General features: G+C 43.5%; 1 protein-coding gene across 1 annotated transcript in view; it reads right to left on the bottom strand.

Moving 5' to 3' along the window:
- The window catches only part of NKAIN3 (sodium/potassium transporting ATPase interacting 3), a 293,652-nt gene that overhangs the window by 38,052 nt on the left and 228,051 nt on the right, over positions 1–27,549 (bottom strand). The window contains exon 4 of the mRNA XM_038766751.1: positions 11,884–12,081. Coding sequence (XP_038622679.1) covers positions 11,884–12,081 — 198 coding nt within the window. The remainder of the gene's footprint in view (positions 1–11,883; positions 12,082–27,549) is intronic.

Genomic DNA, 27,549 nt, shown 5'->3' with positions numbered 1-27,549 from the left:
CCATCCCTTTGAAAGCAGATCAGGGCACTAAAGTTCTGGCCCTGGTCATCCCTCTCCCTGTTGCTTGTGTTTGTCAGATTCAGTCTACCCAGCAGGGGATCTGCCCTACAACCTTAAACTGCTTTATTTTCAGGCCAAAATGATCTCGTCTCAGGTCAGAGTATGGAGCAGCTGGATATTTGCTATCCTTCAATTCGAGTGTGTGTGGGAGGTGGTGTGGGGGACTGCCGTGGGAATTACGGTGATAATGGGGTGACTTCTCTTGAAGGCCCTAGAAGACATTCTCTGTCAAGTCATCTGGACAACAGGCAAGATGTACTCCTGAGTCCTGAACATCCACTTACTGATTATGCACTCAAGGTGGAAGATTGTCAGTCACAACCCGCCTCGCTTGCATTTGTCAATAAAAATATCGCAACATTAGTTATGTCATCCAAAGGAGACTTACACACATTACCTGTACCAACTTTTTAAATTGCCACTTGGAACCCATTACTTTCCTCTACGTAACTTTCCTATCTCCTGTCACTTTCCATTTCACTCCACATTTCACTCTGTTGTCTGGATAATGTTTCAACCCCCCCCCCCCCAAAAAAAAACATTCGGTCCAGGTGTACCCAGTCAAGAACCTCCAGTGGTTGCCCCTCCACCTCCGCATCAAACGCAAGCTTGCTCACTGTGTCTTGATCTCATCTATCTCACCGCTGACCCCTTTGACCTGGAACTTCCTTCCTTCCTTCCTTCATTTAATCGTATTTATTGAGCACTTACTGTGTGCAGAGCAGTGTACTAAGCACTTGGGAGACAGCCACTCTTCCCACCTTCAAAATATTATAAAAATCACATCTTCTCCAAGAGGCCTTTCCCGATAAAGCCCTCATTTTCCCTACTCCCTCTCCCTTCTCACCTATATACTTGAATCTGTACCCTTTAAGGACTTGATATTCACTCCATTCTCAGCCACAAAGCATTATGTATACATCCATAATGTATTAATTTATATCAATGTTAACCCCCTCTCTAGATTGTAAGCTCCTTGTGGGCAGGGAATGTCTCTATGTATTCTGTTGTATTGTGCTCTTCCCCACACTAAATACAGTGTTCTGCTCACAGTAAGCACTCAATAGATACCATCAAATGAATGACTGCAAAAATTCCCACTGGTTTATACACAAAAACAAACTCCTGAGCCTGGGCTTCAAGGTATATCACAGCCACCTCTACAACAGCAAAATAATACGTAAAAAACTGTGAACAACACAAGTTAAGAAAAGCCACATATGGCTTGCAAGCTGCAGTTTGGCTATTGCTGGTATGAGATTTTATAAGCTATAAGGTCATAGAGGGCAGGAATTGTGTGTTTTTTCTTTCACATGTTTCCAAGCACCTAGAACACAGTAGAGGCTCAATAAATAGTATTGATGATGCTTATGAAAACATGACTTCCCTATCCAGTCAAGGCCAGGGTCAAGGCTAGAATGAAGCTCCCTGATTTTCTGTCCTCTCTTTAAACCAGAAGGGAAATGGAAGAACAATGTAGAGGTGGGAAAGGGGAAAAGAAAGGATCATGGGAATGGCCTGTCCCTCATTTGAACTGAACTCCAGACCCCTTATTATTGGGTGGCAAACAAGTTCCACCATACTTGCTTCCTCCTCAGCTGAATGGGTTTACTTTTTCCAAAAATAAAATTTATTGATGTTAGGATGTTTTCCCTGCAATGAGCTCTGGCCTGAGGAGGTGAGTTTAGAATTCAACTTCCAATTCCAAGTTCAGAAGACAGTTACGAGAAATGAGCAGAAAGAATTAGAGCGAAGCCTTTGTGCTTGTGGTATTCAAGACCTTTGGCTTCCTGAAATGAAATGAAGGCCATTTCCTCCTGAACACACTGAATTTAGCAGGGAAACATCCACAACTCTGTGAGAGACACCCTTTGCATATTCTAAGAGCGTGGGTAAAATTATTTAAAGGCATGGCTTTCATCTTGGGGGTTTTGACTTCTTTTTGATCATTAAAAGGGGCCCAAGGAAACTGAGGCTTCAAAGGAGTGGACCACATTTCAGAACTATCAAATGTCATCTGCTTTGTTGGAATTTTTCATTTAATTTTAGGGAGAAAAACACGGGCACAAAGAGTTGGATTGCCTACAAAAACCCATTTGAGACAAACCTTCTGGAAAGAGCCCACATTTTGTCCAATCTTCTTAGTCTTATTCTTCTGCTCAGTTGGGCCTGTTCTCTTGGCTCTTTAGCACTGAACACCGAGCCAAGCCCCCACTACCAGCCCTCAGTTGGTTCCAGGACAATGAGGATTTAGGGACCTAATGCTGATTATCCTGTGCACCATGCTCCTGATGTGCCACTGCCATCCCAAGGTAGGTGTGGTGGAAAGGTTGGGAGAAAAGAATGGGGATTCTGGGGATGCCGATGCCTAATCTAATGGGAGAGCTGGTGAGCGATGAAGCAACCCCAAATCTCTATGTCTGGAAGGAGACGGAGCAGAGCTGGAAGCCTGAATAATCTCCAGTGGGTTGGTCAGCCCCCAGACGACTGACAGTTGCTGCCTATCCAGTCATTCTGTTTATAAAGATGCCAGATCTCCTCACAAAGGACGTTTGCTTTCAGGCCTTTCCTGTAGGAGACCACCTGTAATGGAGTTTCTGATTCCTAGGTCAGTCAGTCCTTTGGAACAGATGACTCTGGGAAAAACCGGGCCACTTGTTCGGAGAGGAAGCCCCTGGTTTGGCATTAGGGTAGCCATCGGGGCCTCCAATCTACCAAAAGTACTTACAGAGCTCTTACTGTCTGCATAGCACTGTGCAAAATCTTGGAAGAGAGTTCAGTTGAATTAGTAGACCTGATTTCTGCCCTCAAGAAGTTTTCCCTGGCAGGTACAGTCATTAAAATATGTTCTCTCAAAAGCTACAGTACTTTGTAGGCAGGTCTTCTTCCTCCCCTATACTCTCAAGGCTTAGGAAAAGGAGGAAGAGCAGGTGTGCACTTAAGGAAGAGCCTAGTCTTTGCTTTCATTATCATCTACTGTGGCAACAACTTTTCCATCCTAAAGTGAAAATGTCTTCATTGAAGATGACAATACCCAATCCCCCAAAACTTGCTCTGTGGCCACTCAGAGTCCAAAGCCAAAATCAAGGGGTATTAAAGCATCAATAGCAATCCACCCTCCTTTCCAACTCCACCCTCCACTCCATCCCACCTGCTCCCAGAGGATCATTGGATTCTTTGCCAGGAAGCTAGAGAGGGATGAACAGTCCATTTCATCAGTGACCTCAGATTCACAGTTACAAGCTGAAGCCTGGGTTTTGACATTCTGATCTGGGTTAGCCACCATTTTTATTTAACTTTGCCCAAGACTGGAACGTCAGAGCAATTGCACCCTGTCTTTTGGTAGCTAAAGTTATCCTGGGATGTCAGTGGTTTCAGATCATTTGCTGCTACTGTCAGTTTTGCTCCCATATGTTAGTTCCCCTGAAGCTTCCAAACCTCATCACCAACAGGGCATTCACTGACTGTCTACTTTGGCAAAAGTTCTAAGCCTTGGGAACTTATTAAGATTTTTAATTCTCAGTATGGGACGAGTACTGAGGCAAATGCCAGATATTTTGATTGAAGGCAGTCACTGCTACACATGGAGCTGACAGTCTAAGGAGAGATAATGTGGAAGTATAAATCACAGTTGTCTTCCTTCAAGAAGCTTGCAATCTAATGAGACCTTTTTAAAAAGACTGTTTAATGCAACCAACTTATTCCTTGGCTCTCTTGGGAACAGTTTATCTCCAAGGTCTAAAAGAAGTAATTACTGGTGGGAGGACTCAACCAAACAACCAAAAAGCTCATGTTTGGTTTGTTTGAAGCCCTTATTTCTTTCTCCCTATGACGCAGTTCATCAATACTCAAGTTTGAACAAAAACAGGGATCTGTAAAAAACTGTGCTTTCCAAAATGAAGGCTCAGTCTGAGACTCTGGAGTTTAGTCAGCTTTCAAAGTGTTCTCTATCCATGGTAACTAGTTTTACTGCCCTTGGGGCTATTTAGTTGAGCTGGTTCTAGAGACAAATTAGAAGGGAGCACATAAGATGACAATCTTAATTGATTACTTTACTCTTACCACTTTCCCATTCCCACTGCAGGTTTTCCTGCTAGCCTTGGTTCTAAACAACAATTATTCAATGCAAATATTTGCTCGAATTCATTAAAAAATAAAATGGAAATGAGGGGGGTGGATTGTTGTTCTGTATAAACTCTGCTCCCAGGATCTGTTAGTGATTTTACTTCCAATCAGTTATGAATGGATTGATGTAGCTTTCACTCTTTTAAACCTCTTACATATGATGCTGAAATGAAATATCTCTACAATTTCAAAACATTAGAGTGGAACATATTTATGCCCTTGGAAATGCAGGGTCTCCTGTGAGTGGAAAACATAGCTTTCCATTTGTCTGTTGGTGTTTTAGGATCCTGCTAGAACATTTCTCTTGGATAAGTTACACAGATGTGATTCACTCATTGATTTTGTATGAGCAGTAGTCACTAGGGAAGAATTTTTGATGCAAAATTGCAATAATGTCACTAAATTGTAAGATCCTTGAGGGCAGGGATTGTGTCTACCAAGCCTACTATGCTCTTCTAAGCATTTGGTACAGTGCTCTGCAAAAAGTGAGCACTCAATCAATATGATTGATTGATTGATCTAGGAGACAGAATATTGGACTGAGTGTCCGGAGGCCAGGGTCCTAGTCCCAGCTCTGCCACTGGCTGGCTGGGAAACCCGGGTAAGGTACTTCATCTCTTTGTGCCTCAGTTTCCTCATCTGTAAAATGGGGATAATAATGCCTTCCTCTTCCCTACCTCACAGGAATATTAGGGGGGTTAAATGAATGCTCTGAAAAAATAAAAGCACTCGACAAAATCAAGGTGGCATTTAGCCCTCAAACAGAGGAGAAAATGAGAGTAATTATTCCATGGGCCTTTTGATACGGGTGAAATGTATGATGCATGACCTCTAGTGTTTTGGGGGGGGAAGCAGTGTGATCTAATGGTTAGAGCACAGGCCTGGGAGTTAGAAAGACCTGGGTTCTAATCCTGACTCTGCCACTTGTCTGCCGTGTGACCTTGGGCAAGTCACTTCACTTCTCTGGGCCTTAGTTACCTCCTCAGCAAAAATGGGAAATAAGACTGTGAACCTTATGTGGGACATGGACTATTTTAACCTGATTGCTTGTCTCTTTCCCAGTGCTTAGTACAGTTCCTGGCACATAGTAAGTGCTGAACAAATACCATAAAAAATGAAAAAAAAGTCTAGAAGTGACTGAGCATCAGAGGAATGGAGTCTAGACCTCCCCCCTCCAAAAAATGGGAAAGGGAAGACTAAGAGATGGAGACTATCCAAATGCCCAAGTTGGAGGAAATATGGAAAAGGACATCAATGATAATAATATAATTTGTATTCATAAAGAGTAGTATAGGAAATGCATTTGGGTCTGGCCTACCTGAATTATACTTTTTAATTCAGATGTCATATTTCGATTGCAGACAGTCTGGGCATTCCTATTTGCCTCTGTACTAGAGCATGATTATAAAAAAAAATTAGAAGCAAAGGTTCCAAATGAAGATAAAAGAGAATGTAACAAATTGGGCATAAGGGAAGGTGACTGGAAAAAGAAGCTGCAAAGCTTTACAGTGATTGATGAGATTCTTTCTGGCACAGAGCTTCAAGATGCTACCAAATAGGAAGCCCGAGTCCTCTGGCTGTGATGCCATGCTGAAGAAGAGAAGCAGCGTGGCTCAGTGGAAAGAGCCCGGGCTTGGGAGTCAGAGGTCATGGGTTTGAATCCCGGCTCTGCTGTGTGACATTGGGCAAATCACTTAACTTCTCTGAGCCTCAGTTACCTCATCTGCAAAATGGGGATTAAGATTGTGAGCCCCACATGGGACAACCTGATCACCCTGTATCCCCCCAGTGCTTAGAACAGTGCTTGGCACATAGTAAGTGCTTAACAAATGCCATCCTTATTATTATTATTATTCTTATGCTGCTCCTTATCAACATCATAGGCAACAGCCTTCACTTTTACCGAATGCCAACTTTGTGGAGGGCAATGTGCTAGGCAACTGGGGAGTCATAAAAAGAAGAATATGACACGGTCCTTAACTGCAAAGAGCTACCCTGTTCTAGGGGAGATATGAACATGCAATTAAGGGCGAATAGCCAGGGTTACTGTAGGATACAGAAAGAACAGAGGCCTAGAGGTTGGAGACCTGAGTTCTAATCCTGACTCTGCTCCTTTCTGCTTTGTGACCTTGGATAAGCCACTTAAAATCTCTGTGCCTCAGTTTCCTCCTCTGTAAAATAGGGATTAAATAATGATCTCTCCCCTTCTTAGACTGTGAGCCCCATGTGACACAGGGACTGTGTCTGATCTGATTTTCTTGTATCTACTCCAGTGCTTAGCACATTGCTAGGCACGTAGTAAGTGTTTAACAAATAGTAGTAGTAATAGTGTTTATTAAGCACTTACTATGTGCACAGTATTGTACTAAGTGCTTGGAAAGGGTATGCAGGTAGGAATTAGACATGGACCCTATTCCTCAAGGGCTCACAGTCTATAAATATAAGCATGGTGGGGGTTGGAGACAGATGTATCAGGAGCAATGAAACAGTAAAATATTAAACCAACGGACAAGGAAAAATATGCAGCACACAAAATAAAAACATAAAGGTCAGTAGGGAGCTGTGGCTATAGGAGCAGAATTTCTCAGAGTCCACAGCAATGGGTATGCAGCCACTAGCTTTCTTGATTTATATGAGGCCTCATGCTCATATACCATATGAGATACCACTATTATTAGCATTATTATATTAGGCTCCCTGATAATACTGATCTCTGAATAACTAGGCTGCTTTTGGCCAAGCTGCTTAACATTAAATTTCTTCCCAGGATTTGACATCATTTGTTGATGTTGAGTGGCCTCATGCTCAGCAGAGAGGTTGTGGAGGAGGGAGATTTGGTTTGAGGTTTCCTGATGGCTCTGATAGAGGTTCCTTTTGGGAAAAATGGGACTATTTTATGTCTAATGGAAAAGGCGGGAGTTTGGATGGTTTAGTGGAAAGAGCACTGGCTTGGGAGTCAGAGGTTGGGGGTTCTAATCCCGGCTCCACCACTCGTCTGCTGTGAGACTTTGGGCAAGTCACTTAACTTCCCTGTGCCTCAGTTACCTCATCTGTAAAATGGGGATTAAGACTGTGAGCCCCATGTGGGACAACCTGATTGCCTTGTATCTACTCCAGTGCTTAAAACAGTGCTTGGCACATAATAAGTGCTTAACAAGTACCATCATTATTATTATTATTCCCTTGAGAGGGAGGGGCCATCCCAGAGGAGGAAAAAAAAATGCTTGAATGACATTATCCTTGATCCAGGTCTGGTTCTGATGCAAAAGGAGAGAGAAATGAGAAGAGGAGAAATGAGAAGAGGCTCTTCAGAGGAATTAACTAAAATCTCAGTGCCTTCAGGAGCGGAAGTGGTAAATTTTGAATGAACTTCAGAAATCTGTGGCAAGCTCTCCTTATAAAGATAAAACAGATTTGGGCTCTTGAGTGAAGGATGAGGAGGTTGCCACTGAATTGCTGTAAGCACAGGCCCCAAGTCCACTAAGTTTGGTCGCCCTTAATCTGTACCAACACAATTACAGTGATAGCCTTGACTAATTACTACCCTGCTTCTTGGGGACTCTGTATTAATAGCTCTTGAGGTAAAATATAGTTCCTAATTAAATTTCCATTTCTCTGATGAAACACCTCTCCCGCCACTCCTCAAAACTCTCCGTTGGCTTCCCCCAGCCCTTCAAGTCAAATGAAAACTCTTCACACTCATCTTCAAGACTCTTAACCAACTCCCTCTCTTCCTCCTTTGCTCTTCAGTTCATTCTTTTCATTCCTCCCTAACTAACCCTATAACTGTACCTCATCCTCACGTCTTCCACCTTCTTCCCCTTGCCCATCCTGTTTTTCCAACCTTGAACATTTTCCTCTGCAAATCCAATGGACCACAACTTTTCATTTACAGTGATGTCTGTCTCCCCCTCTAGACTGTAAACTCGCTGTGGACAGGGAACATGTTTTGTACTCTTCCAAGTGCTTAGTACAGTGCTCTGCACACAGTAAGTGCTCAATAAATATGATTGACTGACTTTCCCTATATTCAGTGCCCTCCTAAAATCCCACCTCCTATAACAAGCCTTTCTGTGAATCTGAAGTCACACAAGCCCACCAGGAATCTTCAGCACTCAGTAACTTATTTATATCCCACATTGCACTTATACTTATTTATTCCTCAACCAGAACATGTTTGTATATATTCTATTATCAGTTGATCAATATAAAGTATATATTGTGAACAGATACTATGTCTGTTTATTCTTGTCTTGCACACTCCCAAGTGCTTAGTACAGTACTTTGCACACAGTAAGTGCTCAATAAATATGATTGAATAAGTGAATTGAGCAATTACTGTGTGCAGAGCACTATATTAAGCACTTGGAAGAGGACTATAGAGTTAGTAGACGTGATCCCTGCCATCAAGGAGCTGAGTTGTGTGGGGAAGACAGAACTAAAATAAATTACAGGTAGGGGAAAGCAATGGACTTGAACAATAGGTACATAAAATGCCTCAGCAGGGAGAGGGTGACAGGGTGGCGGGGAGGGTGAGCACACGAGTTCTTCAATGATGGGGAAGTGCTGGAGTGTCAGTAGGCTAAGGGGAACAGGGTGGGGAGATGTGAGTTTTACCAAAGAAGCCTCTTAAAGGAGACGTGATTTTAACAATATTTCTACCAAATATATTCCCCCAAGTGCTCAGTACAGTGCTCTGCCCACAGTAGGTAATCAAAAATACCATTGATTGATTGATTAGAAGGGCTTAGAAGATGGGCATTCAATTATTTCCTTTGATTCCTCTATTTGTAAGTACTTTTAAAAATAATAATAATAATAACAATAGTAATACTGGTATTTGTTAAGCACTTACTATGTACCAGGCACTCTATTAAGCACTGGGGTAGGTACAAGATAATCAGGTTGGACACAGTCCCTGTCCCACCTAGGACTCACAGTCTTAATCCCCATTTTACAGGTGTGGTAACTGAGGCACTGGGTCACAGATGAGGTAACTGGGTCACACAGCAGACAAGAGGTGGAGTCACAATTAGAACCCAGGTCCTCTGATTCCCAGGCCCGTGCACTTTCCACTGGGCTACACTGCTTCTCTAGTGTGCTGCTAATCTCCCTGTTACAATCTCTAGACTGTAAGATTGTTAGGGGCAGGGATCTTGTCTACTAATTCTATTGTACTGTACTCTCCCAAATGCTTAGTACAGTGCTCTCCGTATATTAAGCACTCAGTAAATACCATTGATTGATTGATTGTTAGAGTGTAATCTCCTTGTGGAGAGGGAATTTGTTACTTCTTCATTCCTGGCTTCCTAAGCGTGTAGTACAGTGCTTTGCGTCATGTAGGTGCTCAATTAATGCTACTACAAGCAGCGTGGCTCAGTGGAAAGAGCCCGGACTTTGGAGTCAGAGGCCATGGGTTCAAATTTCAGCTCTGCCAATTGTCAGCTGTGTGACTTTGGGCAAGTCACTTAACTTCTCTGTACCTCAGTTAACTCATCTGTAAAATGGGGACTAAGACTGTGAGCCCCCCGTGGGACAACCTGATCACCTTTTAACCTCCTCAGCACTTAGAATGGTGCTTTGCACATAGTAAGCGCTTAATAAAACCATTAAAAAAAAGTGGATTTTCTAAAGGGCCAGCAGAAGAAACAGTTTGCTGAAGTGAATATAGCCAAGAGTTAACACTGATACCTTGGAAAATGTAGTTGCCTAAAGACCTAAGGAAGCAATTTTCCACTGTCCCCTGGTCACCCTTCTCTACTCCCCCCACTCCTCCGTCAGCCTTTCAACTCCCTCCTGATCATTCTCTGTATTCAAGAATCACGGAAGTATTTTAATGCCTGCTTTCCAGAAGTCAGGACTGACGACTTTTGGAAAGGAAAAGGCCCCTGATGTTATGACACAAATAAACCACTTAATAATAATAACTGTGGTATTTTTCAGTGCTTACTATGTGCCAGGCACTGTACTAAGCACTGTGGTAGATACAAGCTAATCAGGTTGGACACAGTCCACGTCCCACATGGGACTCAGAGTTTTAATCCCCATTTTACAGATGAGGGAACAGAGGCACAGAGAAGTGAAGTGACTTGCTCTGATGGTAATATAATTTGAAATGCATAACCCAAACGAGTTGAGCATGAGCCGCATTTGTAAATGAGTAGAAAGCTGGAGTGATCCTCCTGTAGGCACTACTCGGGAAAGGTCAGAGATGAACTACTTGTTTCCCAAAGAACGAGCACAACTGCCAGTGCTCTACGTGCACAAACTGCTGAAAACCCTTGCTCAACAGATGTATAAAAAGAGAGATTCATTTTCAGACGGCAGGGATTCTTCAGGCGGTGACACACCCTTTCTTTTGCTCCAATTTTGCATTTTATGAGCCAGCTTCTTTGGCAACAAATACTCTCATCTCGCCAAACACTGGTATTCAGAAACAATGTTTTATTCCCGAAAATCCTGCTGAACTGTGCAATAATTGGCTACTCCCCTATTGCTCCATAAAAATGGTATGTAAATTAGTGCCTAACTCTACAGGGTGGGAATTGTCCATCCTAAATACTATGCACTTTGAAAATGAGATGCATACAAATAAGCCAACAGAAAAACTACTCCAGTAGAATAAAAAGGACCTTGTCCAGACATTTGTGGGCTGCCATGAAACAGTCCACTGGGTAGGGGAGAGGACAACGAAGTTAAATAAGGATTCGCCTCAGACCAAGATGAACATGATGAATCAGACACGGATGGTGTTTGTACACCTTACGGAAGATTCTGTAACAGTGGTAAAGGTGGATCTAGGCAATTTCTAGTGTTGTGAGATGTTCTCTGAAATCCTGAGGCAACTCCACAAGGTCAGGCCAAGATAGAGGGCTTTCCCCATCATCCTCAGGCTGCAGGTTTGGCTTTCCTTCCTTTCAAAAGGTGAAGCAGCATGGCCTGGTGGTTAAAGCACGGGCCTGGGAATCAGAGGACCTGGTTTCTAATCCCAGCTCCTTCACAAGTACACTGGGTGACCTAGGACAAGCTGCTTCACTTCTCTGTGCTTCAGTTACCTCATCTGTAAAATGGGGATTAACACTGTGAGCCCCAAGTGGAACATGGACTGTGTCCAACCTGATCAGCTTGTATCTACCAATGTTTAATACAGCGTTTAACAAATACCTTAAAAAAAAGGCTCCTAGTGGCAAGGTCCCATTGGTAACCACAGCCAATAAGACTGAAATAAGATTGACTCACTGTTGGCCTTTTAGGAGAGATTTTGGAATGATCCATTCCAAGAGACCCAGACACTGTGATCAGACCACAGCGGGGCCAATTGGACACAGTCAGAAGGACCTGGATTCTAATCCTGGCCCTGCCATGTGTCTGCTGTGTGATTTCGGGCAAGTCACTTAACTTCTCTGTACCTCAGTTTCCTCATCTATAAAATGGGGATTAAGACTGTGAGCCCCATGTTGGACAGGGACTGTCTCCAACTCAATTAGCTTGTATCTTTCCCAGCACTCAATACAGTGCCTGGTAGATAGTAAGCACCTAACAAATACTGTTAAAAAAACCCCAGAAGGACCAGGTGAGTTTTTCACAGTGTGATGTTTCCAAGATCCCAACCCCTCAGGCTCCAGGGGAACTGGGCGTAAGGGCAGGGGTTCGGTCACACCTCCCCACTTCTCCCCCCTCCTTTGGAGGGTCACTTACGGACAGCAGAATTTGGATGGCACTGTGGATGACCTCCAGGTATTGGAAGTCCACGATGCAGCCGGTCACCGAGACGTACATGTAATCGTCCATCAGCCCATGGGCTGAAGGGGGTAGCACGCGCCGTATGCAGCCTGGCCCATGCTCGCGCCACCAGGAGCGGTGCACTGAGATGTTGAAGGTCATTAGGTCCGTATCCTGCGAGGACGGAAAAGGGGAGAAACGAAAAGCCCTTTTACACCACGATCTTCCAGGCAGGGTATACTTTCTATCATCAGGGAAGAGGGGCATGGTGGCAGGGGGAGCTGTGGAAATGGAAAAGCAGCCAATGGGGGATCAATCAATCATATTTATTGAGTACTTACTATGTGCAGAACACTGTACTAAGTGCTTAAGAGAGTACCACAGAATTAGCAAGTGTCCCCTGCCCATAACGAGCTTACCGTCTAGAGGGCTGTAGGGGAGTGAGTTGTTAGTTACTTCAGGAGACTGACATACAACTAAGTATCTGAAAACACAATAGAGGGAATGATCACATATTCCCATTCGGTTTGAAAAATTAAGACCAACATTGGTGCACGTTGGCTAACCAAGAAGGCCACTGAATTCTTGAGAATTATTTTCCAAAATTCTGTTGTAGATCACTGCTTTTTCATCATCATCAGTATTCACTGAGCACCTACTGCAGCACTGTATTAGGCATCGGGGAGCATACAATAGAAAGTGGAAGACAACATCCCCAAATTCAAGCAGCTGACAATTCATACAAAGTAGAACCTTTTCCCTGGATTACAGCCTGCAAGTGTTCTGACTCAAAGATGGTGCCTGGGCAGCATTTTAATTTTTTATTTTTTCATGGTATTTTTCCAGGGCTTACTATGTACCAGGTGCTGGGGTAGATCTCCAAGAGGCCTTCCCTGACTAATTCCTCATTTTCTCTTCTCCCTCTCCCTTCTGTAACACCCTAACTTGTTCCCTTCAATCATCCTGCATCCCGCCCCACAGCACTTATGTATATTTCTGTAATTTAATAATTTATATTAATGTCTGTCTCCCCCTCTACACTGTAAGCTCATACATATGTTATTACTCTCCCAAGTGCTTAGTATCGTGCTCTGCACACAATAAGTGCTCAATAAATAAGATTGAACTAATTAGAGTAGATAAAAGCTACACAGACCCTGTCCCGCATGGGGTTCATAGTCGATCTCTATTTTTCCAAATGAGGTAACTGAGGCTCAGAGAAGCTAAGTGACTTGCCCAAGGTCACACTGCAGACAGGTGGCAGAGCCGGGATTAGAACCCAGGTCCTTTTAACACCCAGGTCCATGCTCTGAGGTCACACTGAGACCTGGACCATGAAATGGGCAGGAAAAGGTCAACAGGAGGGGAAAGCAGAGAGGATGACTCGGCTCCAGTGACTAATTCTGTGTGCATGCATTATTTATAGGGTGCACAGGAAAGGGAGGGATGGATGAGGGATGGAAGAACACACATGGGGGAAGATGTGGCCTAGTGGAAAGAGTCCGTGCCCGGGAATCAGAAGATCTAGGTTCTAATCCTGGCTCTGCCAATTGCTTCTTGTGTGAACTCAGGCAAGTCACTTCACTTCTCTGTGCCTCAGTTTCCTTAACTATAAAGTGGAGATACCTGTTCTCCCTCCTACTTACACTGTGAGCCCCACGTAGGACAGGGATGGTGTCTAACAATTAACTTGTACTTATGTCAGGGCTTAGAACAGTGTTTGACACATAGTAAGCACTTAACAAGTACTGTAAAAATAAAAAGAGAATGCTCCACGTGAAATGTTGACACACAAGGAGGGCAGCTTCTAATGAAGGTTCCAAACCTCTCAGACCAAACATCTTGGAGCTCAGAGTGGCTTTCGCCAGCTCTGCTCTCACAGATCTTCCCAGACTCATTTAATGATATTGATTCCAACCTTTTCTTGCCTTGCTCCGTGACAAAGCTGCTTGCCAAGGACTCTTAGCCGAGAACACATTATAGAAAAATAATTGCATTAGCTCCAAAATTCAGTCAACCCCCGGTAATTTACCCCAGACAAACTCCATACAGTTGCATCCTGATTACTCCCCTTCCCGGCAATCAGATTTACTCTCCGTCAGTTCCTCTTGATCACTGGGGGATAGGGATCCTCTCTATTCCATTTCCATAGATTTCATTAGGGCGGCGGAATGAGTCTTCCCAATCTATTAAAATTCACCAGCAACTTCTGTCACCAAGTGTGCTTCTACTGTGACTTTTCTGGTTCAGGAGGAAAGGTCCTTTTCAATATGGCTTTGATTCCAATTTATTTGATCAACCTAAAACATCTGGGAATTCAAACACTAATGATACATCTGTTAGGCTCATAAAATCATCCACCGTAATTCTGTCAATTCAGAAATATACTCTGTGGTAATGGTGTGCTTTTATAAATACATTTCTTTGGAACTGCCTAATTCAGATCAGGATCAGCAGCGTGAATGGGGACTCGTTCCCCTTGATCTGATCCTTGTTCCAATCCTCTGTAAAATATGTAGAACTAGAATAGAGGTAGACCACCTAAAGTTATCATCTCCATCTGCCACAACCAGCATCACCCAGAGAACATGATAAAAAAAGAAGCAGACTTTCATAAACTAGGATGATAATACAGTCATTCTTTATAGCTGTTTATGTCACTCTAAAACGGTCAGGGCAGTACAGTTGTACACACACTGCTAAATGTTAATCAGCGGTATGTATTCAGTCAATCAATGGTATTTATTGAGCACTTGTAGTGTGCAGAGCACTGTACTAAGTTCCTGAGAGAGTTCAATACAACAGAGTTGGTAGACATGCTCCTTTCCCACATTGAGCTTACAACCCAGAGGGGGAAACAGCTATTAAAATTAATTACAGATCGGACAAGAGGCAGAGAATTGAGTGCTTACTGTGTGCAGAGAACTGCACTGGGCTCTTGGGAGAGTACAGAGTTGGTAGTAATGATCTCTGTCCACAGGGAGCTTTCTGTCTAGAGGAGGAGACAATCATTAAAATGAAGTACAGATAGAAGAAGAGGCAGAGTATAAGAATATGTGCATAAATATTAATGGCCAAGGTTGAGTTGAGTATCAAAGCAATTAAGGGGTACAAACTAAAGTGTCCAGGTGATGAGGAAGAGAGGGTGAATTGGGGAAATGAGGGATTACTAAGTGAAGGCCTCTTGGAGGAGATAAAATTTTGGTAAGGCTTTGAAGGTGGAGAGAGTTAGGCTGGAGATGAATGAATATGTCCAGAAAATCCTTTTTTTTTAATGGCATTTGTTCAGTGCTTATTTTGTGCCAGGAACTGTACTAAGCACTGAGGTAGATACAAGATTATCAGGTTGGCTATACTCCATGATCCACATGGGACTCACCATCTTAATTCACATTTTACTGATGAGGTAACTAAGGCACAGAGAAGTTGAATGACTTGCCCCCAAATCACACCAGACAAGTGTCAGAGCTAGGACTAGAACTCAGGTCCTTCTGACTCTCAGGCCCGTGCTCTAGGCCACGCTGCTTCCCATTTCTTCTCAGTAGTCTCAAATCTGTCTCTTCTTGGGAATGACACAACTCCTATTCCTGTTGGCTAGCCATGTGCACCTTTATCAGAATGCGGCTCAATGCAAAAATATAATGCCCCACAAACTCCTGCTGGCATAATCCAGTCATGCTGAGGCACAGGCTGGGACATGCAGTGATGTCACACCCTGACTGATGCCTCAGCTGTTGTCACTCATGCATGTGCCCAGCTTGTTCCTCCCACCCCGGATCTACTTGGCCCAACTTGAGGATTTTATCAGAACTGGTCACCAGAACCAGAACTGTGTACTGGCTGTACCAGAGCCTGGCCAGCTGTTGCAAACAAGAAACACGAAAGTGGAGCAAGGGACAGCCTGCGTACATGTATGTGTGCACATGCAACATACAATCCAGACTGTGGGTTCTCCATTGGCCTTTTCAGTGTGTGTGTGTCCCTCTTTCTCTCTCTCTCTCTTTCACACACTCTCTCTTTCTCTCTTCTCCCACTCAAGCTAAATTTCCCCATCAGTGAATTTCCCCTTCAGTTCCAAAGGGCAACAACATATATACTGTGTTCATCAAGCACCATACTAGAAGTTTGAGACAGCACAGTAAAGACATGTCCCTTGCCCTTGGTTTAGTGGATAGAGCAAGGGCCTCAGAGTCGGAAGGTTATGGGCTCTAATCTCGGTTCCACCACTTGTCTGTGTGACCCTGGGCAAGTCACTTCACTTCTCCGTACCTCAGTTACCTCATCTGTGAAGGGGGGTTGAGACTGTGAGCCTGTTGTGGGACAGGGACTGTGTCCAACCCGATTTGCTTGTAACCATCCCAATGCTTAGTGACTGGCATATAGTAAATACTTAACAAATATGATGATCATTATTATTATTGTCTACTAGGGAAGGCAGAGAGAAATAAATTTCAAGCATACAACAGGGGCAGGAATATAAATATAGCTGGTAACAGCGATTGTAGGGAAACAAATCAATATTTTTGAAAATGGCATTAGGATAATGTAGTCCAATCATCACAGTTTTAGAGTGTTTATTTTCTCTCTCACTACAGCAGATTTTATAATCAGTGAAAACGTGGCCTATGTTAGTTTTCCATTAGTTGGTTAATGAAGGATGAGGTTAGAGCCTGAGACAGATCAAACAGAAACAGCATGAGGAAGTGCTCTTTGGGTATGAGTCTTATAAACCCATCAGCCACCTCTAGTGTTTTTGAACTTATATACCATCCACAGAACGTTTGCATATATAATTATTCAATTGTACATTCAATTATTTATCATGGCTATGCTACTTGTCAACATTTTTGTCTCTCTTCCATTGGAGTGTAAGCTCATGTGTGAGCAGGGAATGTGTCATGCCATTGTTTTGTAGTAATAATAATAATGGCATTTGTTAAGTGCTTACTATGTGCAAAGCATTGTTCTAAGCCCTGGGATGGATACAAGGTGAACAGGTTGTCCCACGTGGGGCTCACAGTCTTAATCCCCATTTTACAGATGAGGTAACTGAGGCACAGAGAAGTTAAATGACTTACCTAAAGTCACACAACTGACAAGCAGCAGAGCCGGGATTAGAACCCATGACCTCTGACTCCCAAGCTCGTGCTCTTTCCACTGAACCACAGTATTTCCTAAGCACTTAGTACTGTTACTAACTGGGGTATTTGTTAAGGGCTTAGTATCTGCCAAGCACTATATACTAAGTGCTGGGGTAGATATAAGGTAATCAGGCCAGACACAGTTCCAGTCTCTTATGGAGCTCATAGTCAAGAGGAAAGGAAAAACAGGTTTTAGTGCCTATTTTGCAGATGAGGAAACTGAAGCACAGAGAAGTTAAATGACTTGCCCAAGGTCACACAGCAGGCAAGTGGCAGAGTGGGGATTAGAACCCAGGTCCTCTGATTCCCAGGCCCAGGTCTTTCCACTAGACCACACTGCCTCTACCTGCATGAAAGAGGTCTTCGAGGAGCTTGTGCAGCACCATGTCCAAGCTTCCGCGAGTCCCAAAGCGCCATGAGAGTCATCCCATTTTTTTGGGAGAAGTGCTCCGATCCCCTGCCATCCACCGGCTGTTCCAATTCCCAGTCCCAGGCGATCCAGGGCAGGAAACGGCCCTGCTGTTCGTGGGCAGGTGAAGCTGGGCCCCGGGTGGTGTTCTGGGTGCCCAGCTGGGAAGCAGTCGCCGCTCTGCGGGATCCCAGGCAGCGGGAACTTGAGACACATTCATCATCGCCAGCTCCATCTGGCCCAGCCAGGGAGCTCACTCCGCTTTTTAGAAATCCTGGCATTTAAGCCGGAAAGTTGGAAGCCTTCCAGGTGCAGAGGGGTTGCTTCCTCTGCCTAACCAGCAGCTCTTCATGGGCCTCTCTTTGAGTCTGGCTGGCAGACTGTCCATTGATAAATACAAGTTGGTGAACAATCAGTCCATCAATGGTATTTACTGAGAGCTTACTGTATGCTGAGCACTGCAATAGCATAGGCAGGGTGTGGGCGAGAGGTCAGAGGTGAGACATAGGTACAGTGAGAAGGTTAGCACTAGTTATCCACAAAGGACTTCATCAAAAGCCCCTGAAAACCCGATGGGGATTACCACCCATGGTGTTCGACCAAGCCATTACTAGTGGGGCTGGGTCCAAACTGAAGCAGAATCAAAACGACATTGGCCTGAGTAGCAAGAACCATTTCCTAGCAGCAGCTGCTTTTCCAAATGGTCTCACTGAAAACTAGACAAGGCAGAGTGAAGACACATTTTAGGCCCTCTAGACAACAATCCCGTTGTGGGCAGGGAGCGTCACTACCAACTCTGTTGTATTGTACTCTACCAAGTGCTTATCACACAGTAGGCACCCAATAAATACCATGGATGATGATGACATTTGCATCCTTTATTCACCCCTCCCTCAGCCCCATAGCACTTATGTACATATCCATAATTTAATATATTGATTTATATTAATGTCTGTCTCCCTCTCTAGACTGTAAACTCATTGTGGGCAGGGAGCAGTGTACTAAGCACTTGGTAGAGTACAATATAACAGAGTTGGTAGACACAATATTCCACAGTATTTTCACCCCAACCCAGTTACGGTCAATAACTGATGCAAGAACATGCTCTAGTGGCGGTATTTGTGAGGCGCTTACTATGTGCCAAGCACTGTACTAAGAGCCAGGGTAGATACAAGATAATCGAGGGGGGACACAGTTCCTGTCCTTCATCAGGCTCACATTCTAACTAGGAAGGAGAACAGGTATTGAATCCCCATTTTGCATTTGAGGGGAATGAGGCACAGAGAAGTTGAGCAACTTGTCCGAGATGACACAGCAGGCAAGTGGCAGAGCCAGGATTAAAACCCAAGTCTCTTGACTCCCAAACCACTAGGCCATGCTACTTCTCTGTGCTGCTGTAGATTCCTTCACCCAAATCCTGGCTTCCCTACCACAAACTCTAGTGACAATAAAATTATTTCCAACCAAAGAGGACCAAGTACTAGATCTGCAATACTAGAATCTGAATTCTCTTTCCCAATTGACTGAAGGAAACTGTAGGGCAAAAATGGTGACCCAGAAATGCACTGCCTTTCAGAGGGGTTGCAAACTATACATATCACCAATTTTTCTTCCTTGAAAGAAAGAGTCTCTGTAAATCATCAGTGTAGGGAGGTGGTGTTCCCTACTGGAAAGATCAGGGCACTGGGAGACAGGATAGTTGGATCCAAGTCCCTGCTCTGTCACTGATCTGCTGTGTGAGCTTGGGCAAGCCTCTTAAATCTCCCTCAACTTCAGTTTCCCCATCTGTAAAATGGGAATAAAATATCTCTTCGCTCTCTCAGACCCTGAACATCAAGTGGGACAGGAACTGTGTCAAATCTTGTGTTTGCCCCGACCACAGCACAAATACCAGCCTATGAGTGCATGCATGTGCTCTTCAAGAAAAAAATATTGAGAAAGGGGACAAAAAGTTTTGTACTAGGTAGATCCATAGCCCTCTTTGTTCCAAAGTAGTTTTTCCAGATTCAGTTCCATTCTTATTTGTCAGTTTCCTCATTGGTAAGGCAGGAATTTCTTCAGAACCATTTTTTAAGTACGGCTTTAGGGGAAATAAGTCACAGCCCTGATGAACCCTCCCCACACTTTTGGAGGCTAAGATGGCCCTTTGGGAGCAGCTGTAAATTTATCGCCAATCCAGCAATGGGTTGCTTGTGAGATGGATGTGAATGGCCCCATCGTCCCTGAGTTCTTTCCTAGAATTTCAATTGCTGAGTCAAAGGTTTGGGGGAGTCAGGGGAAGTGGGGGGAGGAGGTCTCTCAAGAATGGACTAAGAGCTCTGAATGCCATCTAGGTACACGTTTTCACATAACAGGTTCAAGACCAAAGGAATATAATGGGCAATTAAGAGGTATTAAGTCCCGATCATCTCTTGCTAAAAAAGGTCTTAAAGTTGGTCACTTTTTTATAACTGAGAAAAAGCCACATCTCTGTTTAATGATCCATGCCAAGCCCAGCTTTGTATACCTGCCACTAATGCATTATCACACAAATACTAATCTGGGATGCTCGGGTAAATCACAATGAATCATGTCCTTCAGGAACATGAAAGCACTGCCTATTTTTGATCTACGGTGTCCCTGAGGTGTCCATGTAAAGCTGTAGTCCTAGTGGAAGGGCCTGGAGTTCTTCTTTAATAATAATTATGGTACTTGTTAAGCACTAAACTTAACTATGTGCCAGGCACTGTACTAAGCACTGAGAAACCACTGGCCCTGGGTGGGCTCAAACAACCAACCTTTCTGTTAACAGCCAAATGCGCTAACCGATTGCGCTTAATCACCCCCCCGATTCGTGGATTTTCCATGCCCTTCCCTTTTTCCTCCTGCTGCTCCTCTACCCAAATTCCAAAAATGTTTAATAATAATAATTAATGTTATTATGATATTTATTAAGGGTCTGCTAGAACCAAGCCCTTTGCTAAGCACTGGGTAGAAAGCAGGTCACCAGATCTGACAAAGTTCCTGTCCCATATGGGGCACACAATCTAAGAGGTACAGAGAGCAGGTTGTTTATCCCCATTTCTCTGAAGACGACACTGAGGCACAGGGAGGTTAAGTGACTTGGCTAAAGTCATCCACCAAGCTAGTGGCCGAGTTCAAATTAAATCCTGGGTCCCCTGTTTACTAGTCCCAAGATCTCTCCACTAGACAACACTGTCCCGTAGATCTTTCTCTTCCCAGAACCTCAATGGTCTCACTCATAAAATAATAATAAAATAAATGGACCATTTATTAAACACTCACAATATGTCAAGCACTCTACTAAGTTCTGGGATAGATACAGGATTATTAGGAGCTAGTCTTAATTGGGGCTTAATTAGTCAAATGGGGTCAGTCATTCTGAACTCTTTCAAGGACATTATGAGGAATGACATAGTAAGCTATTACTTATAATATATAAGTAATACAATGCATAAATTGTAAACAAAATCATCTAGCATTCTGGGCTCTGGTGAGAGCCAGAGTACAAACGTTGTAACACTAAGTGACTCATACGAGAGAGACATTTAATATTGTAATACCTGTGATATATTTCCTCTCTCAAGTGGACTTATTTTTTGCATTTATACTTAATTGCAAACCGATAAAGATTTTGAAGACTCTGCTAAACTATTTTTTTGAGCTCTTAGTGGCAGTAATAGTACTTAAGTGCTTATTGTGTGCAGAGCACTGTGCTAAGCACTGGGAGAGAATACCATCTCACAGACTTAAAGTGTCATTAACCTAAAAAGAATTGTGTGTTACTCCTAAATTAATTCTGGAAATGAGCCCCTTGCTTTAAAAAGAAAAAAAATTATATATTTTTTCCCAAAAAATCATCTTTAACTTACAATTTTTACTTCTAAACACGGTAGCTAATTTTTTATTTGAAGTCCAAGAGCCTCAATATTTTACATTTAAAAAATCCAATTAATTCATATTAAACCAGCACAAAATCCATAACAAAATAATTTCACCTTTGTCAGCTTTGGTATTTTTGTAAAATGAATTTATCCTAGCATGTTATTTTACAAAAAAAGCAGCACATACTATGTATGATATACGTAACTTTTGTTTTCAAATAAATGCTAGCTTCCACTTTAAATATAAAGATTTATCACTCAGTTAATTTGTTCTGGTTCAGGTAGACGCTTCCCAAGATGAGATTTCTCAGTTTCACAACTTAAACTGCTATGCAGGAAATGCTTCTTAGTATAAACAACACACCTGTTTCTAAAATGAACAACAGAAAAATGTCAAACACTGGTGGACGGTTCATAAACTCACAGGAATTTATTATCTGTAACATTTATTTACATCAATGTCTTTCTTCCCTTCTAGGCTGTAAGCTCATTGTGGGCAGGGAACGTGTCTACCAACTCTATTATATTTCACTCTCCCACACGCTTAGTAAAATGTTCTGCACATTTATTATTCATTCAATTGTATTTATTGAGCGCTTACTGTGTGCAGAGCAGTGTAGTAAGCACTTGGGAAGTACCATTTGGCAACAGAAACAATCCCTACCCAACAATGGGCTCACAGTCTATAAGGGGAAGGCAGACAACAAAGAAAAACAAATAGACAGGCATAGTATGTGCTCAATAAGTATGATTGATTGACAGATTGATTACTAGGCCACGCTGCTTCCGAAGTTTGAAGAAACTCCTGAGCAAAGAAGTGAATAGGAGTGGCTAAGTAAGCATCTTTCATTGTGACAAAACTGCCACAACAGCACTAATTTTTTCTGCTCCTTTTCTTGCATTCTTTTTTCCTGTTTTGTTTTTTTTGTTACTTCTCATGCTTTGCATAAGTTGTTAGGCCCTACTCTAATTGAGCCTCTTTATTTCTCTGCTCTCGATCCCTCCCCAAAGCTATATGACATGGAAGTGGTGGTGATACTGGGGGAGAGGAGAAATCAATCCAGTATAGGGGGAGAGCTTGCTGGGGCTGGGCCGGGGAATCACCAGATCTGGGTTATAATCCAGGCTCTGTTACCTGTCTGCTGCGTGACTTTGGGCAAGTCACTTAGCTTCTCTGTGCCTCAGTTACTTCATCTGTAAAATGGGAATTAGGACTGTGTGCCCCATGTGGGACATGGACTGTATCCAACCTGATTAACTTGTATCTACCCCAGCGCTAGGTACAGTGCCTGGGATATAGCAAGAGCTTAACAAATACCATTAAAATAAACAAATAAATACCACTGATTGATTGATTGTCATTATCATGGTCCCTTTCCAACAGACAGATATCTTTTTGGATACCCCCTGGTAGAGATACGCATGCCCTGCATTTCCATGGTAATTCTACTCATTCATGCTTCTACAGCTTGGTTTGGTGGCGAGGGAAAGCCAAGGTCCCTGGGATCAAGCACTTTTCTCTGCAGAAAACTAAAACAGGCCTGAACAGATGCCCTGTGCCATCTCAGTTCTGGTTGGCTTTAGAGCAGCCCAATAGCCTTGAATCTGATGCCAAGAGCTAGTTTAAAATCCATCTCGTTCTCTTGTCAGGCAAACCAGTGCCTCAAGGCATGCAACAAATATGCCAGAGAAAGAATGACAATCTGCTTTGGAGAGCGCCTACTGGAAAGGAACAAAAAGCAGAGGCGATTACAAGCTTAAACAATTAGATTACTTAGTTAACTATGATTTTAGCCCATATACGTTTAATAATTCAGAGAACTGAATGGCTGTCAGGCTTGCAGAAGAGAGGCAATTAAACTTGGAAGACCTGTCATGGAAAAACACCTCCCGCCTCTCTTCCTTCCCCCCATCCAACCGTAGCGAGCACTTCTGGAATATATTACCTTAATGGTGCTCTGGAATGAAAGGCATGAAATACTGGAGTAAACAGAAGCAATCATTAATGCTGACATTATGACTCTGCTGCAGAACTCCACAGTTTTAGTCTGTTATTGTTCTACGACATCATTAAGGCCTGCATTGACATGTTTTGGGGTATACCTGGACGGTCTTCAGAAGTTACGTCCAAATTTGACCCGAAATGAGGGAACACAAACATAACTCTCCTGAAATGTAGAAGAAATCTCAAGGGGCTCCTCGGTAGCAGGACTCTTTAACAGACAGATCCAGGCCAGTGCCATCCATAATACCTCACAAATGGATCTTCGAGGGGCATTACCAAGTTGGTGAAATAATTTAAGAAAAAGTCAATATGGTCAAGTCAGTACTGAACATTTCTTACCGGGATGTTCAGTTCCTAAGAACAGTCAATCAATCAATGGAATCTGTTCAGCACTTACAAGGTGCAGAGCACTGTACTAGGTGCTTGGGAGAATACAATACAGCACTAAATAGAATTTACCCAAAAAATTGGGAGGGGCTGGGAGCTATGGCCTGAATAAGCTGCCTTCATCCTCGAAAACACAAACAAATAATTATTAATTTACTTCATGGACTCGCTTCTCACAGAGGACTTCCAGGCCACTTTATGAGCCGTGGATAGTGCCATTAACATCCATTTCCCTAAAACAGAGGAACAGAACAACTATTCTGGAAATGACTGCTATTTCCAGCAGATAAAGTCAAAAACCCCACCCGTCTGACCACATTCAAGCTTGAATGTGTAATTAGGCTTCCATTTCTGACATTGCCACTTCGAACTCTGTGGCTCCTATCAAACATTTTCTATCTGAAATTTAAGACACAGATAACAAAAAAATAAAGTCCATGTGCTTCCTCAGATTTCAGCCATTTAAAACAGCTTCATAGTATAGAAACAGAGCTTACACTTGCCATCACTGGGACAGAATTATTTTCCCTGGAATTGGGAATTAGTAGTTGTGATGATATTTACTTAGTGCTCACTTGGTGCGGTGCACTATCCTAGACTCTTGGCAGGCATTGAAAAATGAAATAACCCATCCCCTGCCTGTAAGGAGCTGATACCCTAACAAGGGAGACAAACATGGAGATACTCACAGTTAGAAGGGTCAAATGCAAATAAACTGAGTGGATAGGATAAATGCATCAATGCAAAAGACGATTCAAGGAAGTCTGTAAGTGCTAGAATTGGCTGAAGGGATAATATGGGCTAGGGTGATGGGAAATTAGTAGGGAAAAACTTGTTGGAGGAGGTAGGATTTAAGAAGGGCTTTGAATCTGGGTGGAGCTGTGCTCTATCTGAAATGGGGACTGAGAATTCCAAGCCAGAGGAAAATCAGGAGGTGGGAGAGTTTGGTACAGTCAGAAGATTGGCTTGGAAGGAATGAAGACAGTGAGCTGGAGAGCAGAGGGAGAAAAAAAGAGATAGATTGGTGGGGTGGGGCAGGGGCAGATGAGGGAGATCCTTGAAGCCAACTCTGAGGATTTGGTTTGATGCGAAGAAATGCAGGGAGCCAGTGGAAGGTATTGAGGAGAGGAGAGATATGGATCAAGTGATGCTACAGGAAGATGGTTAGCACAAGACCATGATTCAGTCTTTGGCTGCTCAGGATAGTTAGCAAGCAGCATGGTCTATTGCATAGAGCAGGAGTCAGAAGAGACTGGGTTCTAATCCCAGCTTCACCACTAGTCTGCTGTGTGACCTTGGGCAAGTCACTTAACTCCTCCGTACCCTAGTTACCTCATCTATAAAATGGGGATTAAGACTGTGAACCCAATTAAGCACTTAGTACAGTGCTCTGCACATAGTAAGTGCTCAATAAATACGACTGATGATGATGACAGGGACTGTGTCCAACCTGATCGGCTTGTATCTACCCCAACACTTAGTACAGTGCCTGGTCCATAATAAGTGCTTAACAAATACCATGAAAAATGAAGTCTGTTGGAGGATAAGCGCCCCACGGGCAGGAAAGATGTTGTTCCTCTGTTTTGAACTTCTCAAGTGCCCCGCAGATCAGACTCTGCCTCTCACTGCTGGGAAACGCCTAAATTTGTTTTACCAAGGGCTGTGGCAAACGGACAGGGAGGGAGCTGGATCTAATTGGGGGCAGCAGGATATGATGGAAAAGGCCAGTGTGACTCTTTCTAAAAGGTCAGTTTGGCTCTGGATGGTGCTGTCCTCCACAAGAACCATTTTGTCTTCAAACTCCTTGTCCAAAGGAGAGCATGGGTGACACCTGCTCCGTTACAGCTGTTAGCCATCAGGTGGATCTGACTGCACAGTACTGCACCAGTCAATCATATTTATTGAGCACTTACTGTGTGCAGAGCACTGCATCAAAATCATTGTGGAGCTTTCTGCTCTTCAGTGGAGGACACTGGGCCTGTAAAGTGATGAATGATTATGAAGGCCCACAAATAGCCTGTTTTCTCCCATCACAGATATGATCCGGTGTGCGTATCTTTTATGATAAGTACAGGAGAAATTAGCAATCTTCTCCAGACATTAAAAAGACAAGAGCCTCCTGATAGCCTCAGCACACGAATGAACAAACCTGGCAATTTGCTGCCTATCTTGAAAATGTCATCATTTCTACCCAAGGGCACAGTGAAACTACTCTGTTTGCTGTGTCAGGATAACAGGGTGGTGCCTCGGGAGACAACAATATGCCTGACGTTTAGATTCAGCCTCTTCTCTCTCCATCTCTCTGGGGCTTCCATTTTCAGCAATAGTTCCACTGTTCCAGTGGTGGATCTGGAGCATAGTTTCTCAAACAAAATCTTACAGCAGTCCCTGGGTTGGCCAACTCAATCAAGCAATTACTAGATCAATGCTATTTATTGAGAGCTTACTGGGAGCAGAGCACCGTACTGAGCATTTGGGAGAGCACAGTACAATAGAGTTGATAGACCCAAATGCTGGGTAATGAAGAGCTTACAGCCTAGAAGGGGACTTGATGTGAAAATAATAATAATGATGGCATTTATTAAGCACTTACTCTGTGTGAAGCACTGTTCTAAGTGCTGGAGTAAATTACAGACAGGGGAAATAGCAGAGCATGAAGATATATGTGTTAGTGCTGTGGGGCGCAGCGTGGCTCAGCGGCAAGAGCACGGGCTTTGGAGTCAGAGGTCATGGGTCCAAATCCCAGCTCTGCCAATTTCCAGCTGTGTGACTTTGGGCAAGTCACTTAACTTCTCTGTGCCTCAGTTACCTCATCTGTAAAAGGGGGATTAAGACTGTAGCCCCCTGTGGGACAACCTGATCACTTTGTAACCTCCCCAGCGCTTAGAACAGTGCTTTGCACATAGTAAGTGCTTAATAAATGCTATCATTATTATTATTATTACTATGGTGGATATTAAGTGCTTAAATGGTACAGATCCAAGTGCATAGATGATGCAGAAGGCAGAGGGAGTAGGGGGAAATGAAGGCTTAGTCGGGGAAGGCGTTTTGGAGACATGAATTTAGGAGGGCTTTGAAGGTGGAAAGAGAGGTTCCCCAAATCAGTCGGTCTTGCCCATGAAATGGGCAGTTATGAGGTCGTAGGTTATCTATTCCCTCTCTTCCACAGCAGTTCTGCCCAACTCTGCCACTGGACCTCCCTTCCCCCTGACCTCCCTCCCTACCCCAGTGCCGTTGAGTGGGGAGTGACCAGCAACCTCTGTTTGTAATGGGAATTGTCTTTGGGTGAGGGTAGACCTGGAAACTTCTCTATTTAAGGAGTCAGCTATGACCATCACTTGTTACAGTGTGCATTGGGAATCAGTAGGCTGGAGGGAGGGCTGGAATCATTCTGCTCCATGTAGCCTTCCTTGATTTACCTCACACTTCACTTTCAACTCTCCTCTGCTCCAGTCCTTATTTCCTTCTGAAAGTTTGCTTTTATTGTATTTGTTAAGTGCTTACTATGTGCCAGACATTGTACTAAGTGCTAAGGTGACAATTGGCTTGGATATAGTCCCTGTCCCACATAGAGCTCGCAGTCTAAAACCCTAGTTTACAGATGAGGTAAGTGAGGCACAAAGAAGTTAAGTCACTTGCCCAAGGCCACACAAAGCAGGCAAGTGGCAGAGACAATATTAGAAGTCAGGTCCTCTGACTTTCATGCCCGTGCTCTTCACTAGGCCCTACTGCTTCTGAGTGTAGTTCTGGGTATAGGTGCATCTTCCATTAACAGTTATGGCTGCTTTCTTTCTCTCCTCCTGTCACTTTCATGAC

The sequence above is a fragment of the Tachyglossus aculeatus genome, chromosome 25, assembly GCF_015852505.1.
Source record: "Tachyglossus aculeatus isolate mTacAcu1 chromosome 25, mTacAcu1.pri, whole genome shotgun sequence".
NCBI classification, from domain to species: Eukaryota; Metazoa; Chordata; class Mammalia; order Monotremata; family Tachyglossidae; genus Tachyglossus; species Tachyglossus aculeatus.
The sequence above is the reverse complement of the archived record's forward strand: the minus strand, read 5'-3'. Positions and strand labels throughout refer to the sequence as shown.